This window comes from Cyprinodon variegatus, unplaced genomic scaffold (assembly GCF_000732505.1).
Source record: "Cyprinodon variegatus isolate N-32 unplaced genomic scaffold, C_variegatus-1.0 Scaffold448, whole genome shotgun sequence".
Classification (NCBI taxonomy): domain Eukaryota; kingdom Metazoa; phylum Chordata; class Actinopteri; order Cyprinodontiformes; family Cyprinodontidae; genus Cyprinodon; species Cyprinodon variegatus.
The window spans coordinates 301,456-306,713 of NW_015150901.1; the positions used below are offsets into that span (position 1 = coordinate 301,456).

The 5,258-nt window shown below is 40.9% G+C and overlaps 1 protein-coding gene across 1 annotated transcript in view; it reads right to left on the bottom strand.

The window, feature by feature from the left end:
* The window catches only part of LOC107093830 (neural-cadherin-like), a 501,663-nt gene that overhangs the window by 291,864 nt on the left and 204,541 nt on the right, over positions 1-5,258 (bottom strand). Inside the window, exons 9-12 of the mRNA XM_015389130.1 lie at positions 4,474-4,642; positions 4,193-4,363; positions 2,043-2,215; positions 205-372 (exon numbers count right to left, since the gene is read on the bottom strand). Coding sequence (XP_015244616.1) covers positions 205-372; positions 2,043-2,215; positions 4,193-4,363; positions 4,474-4,642 — 681 coding nt within the window. The remainder of the gene's footprint in view (positions 1-204; positions 373-2,042; positions 2,216-4,192; positions 4,364-4,473; positions 4,643-5,258) is intronic.

Below are 5,258 nucleotides of genomic sequence, written 5' to 3' on the forward strand. Positions count from 1 at the left end.
TAAAGTAAAAATATCAGAAATATCTACTTGAGTACAGTAATGAAGTATTTGTACTTCGTTACTTCCCATCTCTGCTGACCGGACTTTTCCTTTACTGTCCTGCTGTTGCAAACATGCTGGAATCTACTTCTATGTTTCTTCCTACATTTGGTTAATGTTAGCAGATGTTGCTATCGATGGTGGAACATCTGCATAGCAACGTACCACGATGGCCGTGTCTCGAACAGTGTTTTCTGGGATGACCACTCTGTAGGTATCGTTTTCCCACTGTGGTGGCTGGTTCTTCACGTTGGTGATGGTGACGGCCAGCTCCACTGAACTGCTCCTGTTTCCTCCGTCTGTTGCTACAATCTCCCTGGTGATGTATGTCCTCTGTGGTAGGAAGAGGAGATAAAGATGAAGGACAGGACAAAGTCGTAACATAATGTTGGGAACTACAGGGTGCCGAATACCATAGATATATAACACCCAGATTCAAACTTACATGCTTTGCTTTTTCTATAACAGCTCTATAAAACCAATCCCCCAAACAGCTGACATAATTTAGACGTTTTAGGCACGATCTAGTCGGTCCATTATAGTCTTGATTTGGTCCAAAAATCCTTGTTGAAATTTGGGCTCTGTTTGGTCGATCTGATTTTGTCTCACTCTATGCCGGGCTTACATATTTTTTTGCCCGTTTTGAGCCGATTATCCAGTCGTGCGAGAATTTTTTGATCAGGCCGAATTTTAGCCTTATTGTGCGTCCTGTGTCGTGTAGTATACAGGGGGTAACTAAGGGCGATCAGCCTCACACAACCAGCTCCCGAACAAGAATCGTAAAGTCGGGATAAAATCAAACGTGTTTGAAATTCAGCTGGGAGAGCTCGTGAGGTGTTCGTTGACAATTCCTACTGTTGAAGCAGAGCAACGAGCCGATTTACCAGAAACTCGCACACTGTGCATGCGCAAACAAGGAAGTGGAGCAGAGCGCTCAGTCAGACGTGTGGTTTTTGGTCATACAGCTTGAGCAGGTAGATCACATCAGAGCGTCTGGCCGCACAGGCTTAACATACATCTTTAGCTGTGAACTCTTAAACCCTGCTGTTTTGTCGTACAGTTTGAGTAGTAGCTGAGTAAAAACGATTAAAAATATCACACAATGCGAGTCCGGCTTTAGTCTAATAATAGATATTGAAAAGACGTTGCAAAACCACTTTGCAATGCCTTTTTTGTTGATCTGAAAATTAGAGCTTTTCACCTTAAATTTTCATCTGCAGCCCTCTGAGGGATCTTAGGAGGCCCTTGATCACAGTTCAAAAATAGTTTAAACCCTTCAAACCATAAGCCCATTTTCTCTAAATATACGCCCCAGTTAAGACGGGTCTATCTCTCCAAACACAAGGTTTAGCTCAGTAAATCTGGTTTAAAATGAAAGAAAACACCTGTGGTATTTACGAAGATGTGTAATTATTAGGATATGTGTTACTGATGCAGAGTAAGGGAAGATGGCAGTGCAACATTTCAAACCTGGCCTAAAAGAAAACCCTTTTAGCATCATCTTGACATTTTTGACCCTCATGGCGAAACATTTGAAGAACATTAAAATAAAGTAGGTGTTGGGCAGAGCCTTAGAGTGCTGCAGATACAAATGAATCATCCTCTGGTTCTTGAGAGACGAGCTGTGGAGAATGGAAATTATTACATGGATGTTTTTCTCTGTCTTGATCTAAACAGGATTGATTTTCTTTATCCTTGCAAAGAGATCCTCCTCTGATGATGCAGCTGTGGTTGAACTAAAACAGCAATAAAGACGTATTACAGAAACATTTGTATTTTGCATCAAATTACAAAAATCTTTCATGTGGCAAACTAAATTTTACTTTTGTCTTCTTACGTGTTTTTTACTGTGAATAGAGACGATTGAAGGAGCTTCTGATCCACATTGAGCTACAGCATGTTTCACTTATTGTTTTCATTCATTACTCACAGATTGCTTTACTTGCAGAGCAGCATGTGGCCTCTATTTCTGTATGATCTGCCTGAACTCTTTTTGCACCCACCTGTGAGATAGGCTGGTTTACGTAGACCCAGCCTGTCAGCGGACTGACCCGGAGGTATTCCGGCGGCTCCCCAGACATGCTATACGTGATTGCTGCATTGGTACCGAAGTCATCGTCATGAGCCGCCACCCGCAGGAAGCTGTTCCCGATCATGGTGTCCTCACGGAGGAAGTCTGAGGAAATAAAGCTTAAATTCGGTTCTGACCTCATTTACACTGGAAGGTTGATTTTCCATTTTTAAGCTTCTGTCCTTCTCAGGCAATCAAAAAAAAATTCTTTATCAATAATAAACTGAGTAAGAATAAAAACTTTTGAACATAAAGGTGCATCTGTTCCTAACAGACCACTTTGCTCTCAATTGGCAGGTTTACTAGTGGTTCCCAGAATTTTTTAAAAATAGAATAGGATGCAGAGCTCCTCTCCTTTTTGATAAAGCTTATAGTTAGAGTGGCTCAGGTTATCCTGAGCTATCTCTATAGTTATGCTGCTATAGGCTTAGACTGCTGGAGGACGGAGGGACCCCTTTTTTCATCATTCTGCTTCATTCTATCTCTATTCTCTCACTCTACAGAATCTATTATTTCAATATCTGACGTTCTGCTCTCTCTGATTTTCCTCATAGTAGCTTCATCTGGTCTTTTCCTGTTTGGCTGTGACTAAATCCTGGAGACAAAATATCAGCTGTGCTGCTGCCAGCAACACCTTTGTTTGTAGATGTTGGAGATCAGCCTGTCTTTCAGTGTAGTGTAGTCAGTGTAGTCCTGTTTCTGATTGTGACTTAATGGACGTGCTCTCCTCATCCTCTAACACAGCTGGTGGCTCGGAGCTCGTCTGTCTGGCTGTGTTCTTCCTGGACGGGGCCGCCTGTGGAGCTGGTTTACAGTTGCCTTTTGTGTCTCTGCTTCTTTTTCTATGTCTGCTTCTGTCTCCTTGAACCCCAGTCACCCTCAGCAGATGCAGATGGTTTTCCTTCGATAGAAAACTGAATCATTTTGACTGGATGATCTGGTGAACTGTAAAGTGCCTCGAGATGACGTGTTGTGAATTAGCGCTATAGAAATAAACTGAACTGAATTAAATTGAATTAACAAATTAATTTATTGCCATCAGTGAAATGACTGAGTTAGCTGGTAATAACGGTTTGACATCTAAGAAGTCTGACTTTACCATGTCTGCCAAAAATTTGAGGTACAGCACTTACCAAAAATCTCTATAAAGTTTTTCTTGTTACCTAGTAATATAGTGTAACTTGCTATGTTATTACCATGGTATAATGAGGTTATTGATGTACTGTAAAAGAAAAGTAGGTAAGATGGTTTGTCAATGGAATTGAGTATTTTTACTCTTGAAATAAGATAATATTATGCACTTGAAATAAGACAATAGAATTGTTCTTTTTCGTATTTTGAAAGTAAATTGTCTTTTTCCATTGGCAAACTGTCTCACTTAAAGAATAAATGTACTTATGTTAAAATAAAATTACTTATTTTCATGTATTTGCAGTGTAGGGAACCTTTACAGTGTAGGGATGGATAAGTGATGAACTACAAACTGCACTGGAGAAACAATCTAGAAATAACTAAACATTTCTTAATTGAATTCATCTTTAATTTGAGTAGGGAAATGAGATAGTTGGCCAATGGAATTTGTTTTTTTACTCTTAGAATAACATATTTAGATAATATGTACTTTAAGTAAGACAATGCAATTGTGTTTTCTTATTTTAAGTATAAATTGTCTTGTTCCATTGGCCAAGTGTCTCTTTTACCTCCTCAATCCAAGAAAAAAAATTCTTATTTTAAGAAAAAATGACTTATCTAGATTTAAATTTTTTCCATTGTGTTCACATACTTTTCAACTGAAGAATAAAAATACCTCCAGGAACCATAGTGATAAGAGCAGCATCAGTTACTCATTTATCTGCTTCTAAATATCTATGTGATGTTGTTCTATCTTAAAACTTTCTAGCTTAATTTTCTGTGGAGGACCTGATGCTAGTCGATGCTCCGTCCCCCCCAGACAAGGCCATGTTTGTCTGTTAAATAATCAGAAACATTAGAAGCTGTCATGGGGAAGCAGCCATCTATGCCTTTAGAAGGTGGTGAAACTTTATGCCCTGAAGTAGAACATCAGCCACAGCAGCTTCTTACATTCATATCGTAGGTTCTCAAACTTGGGGCTGTTGTCGTTCTGGTCCAGGATGAGAATATTGAGCTGACAGATGCCAATCAGTGGGTCGGCTGCCTGGTCGGTAGCCGTCACCGTCACTGCGTATTCACGCTGGCGCTCACGGTCAAATTTTCTGGCAGTCACGATTACACCTGGGAATAAAGAACATGATTCTGAGAGGACTTACACCAGAGATCTGGAGCCTAAGCTGTTGCTGATTCATGCATGATCAAAACGCTGATGACACCGCATGTTTGCATACCAGTATCAGGGTGGATGCTGAACGCAGGAACCGTAGAGTCTTTATGCATGAAGCCGTAGGTGACCCTGCCATTGGAGCCTTCGTCTGCATCCACAGCATGGACCTGGAGGACAAAGGTCCCCGCTGGTTGGTTCTCCAGCACAGACGTGCTCTCACGGTACTCCTGACACTGAGACCAACCAGAGCAGCAGAGAGAACAGGTGGAGATCATGGCAGCAGAAGAAAAAAAATCTAATGTATTAAACGAAGAGATTGTATGTGATGAAAGGGCAAAAGGAGGGGATTGGAAAATGTGTTTAATTAATTCTATTTAATAACGATTGGTCTGTTTTTCATTGTAGTCCTGTTTCTCTGACTGTGACTGTCTGGATGTGCTCTCTTCATCCTCTGACATGGGAGCTGGCTCAGAGCTCATCTGCCTGGCTGTGTGTTTCCTGGAAGGAGCTGCCTGTGGAGCTGGTTTACAGTTGCCTTTTGTATCTCTGCTTTTTTTTTTTTCAATGTTTGCTTTTGTTTCTTTGAACCCCTGTCCGCCTCGGGAGATGGCTGCTCACTCTCAGCCTGGTTTTGCTGGAGGTTTCTTCCAGTTAAAAGGAAGTTTTTTTCTCTCCACTGTCGCTACAAGCATGCTTAGTGTGAGAGATTGCTGAAGAGTCAACAGAAAACTTTGAATCAATCTGACTGGATGATCTGGTGAACTGTAAAATGCCTTGAGATGACATCATGTGTTGTGAATTGGTGCTATACACTCACCGGCCACTTTATTAGGTACCCCATGCTAGTAA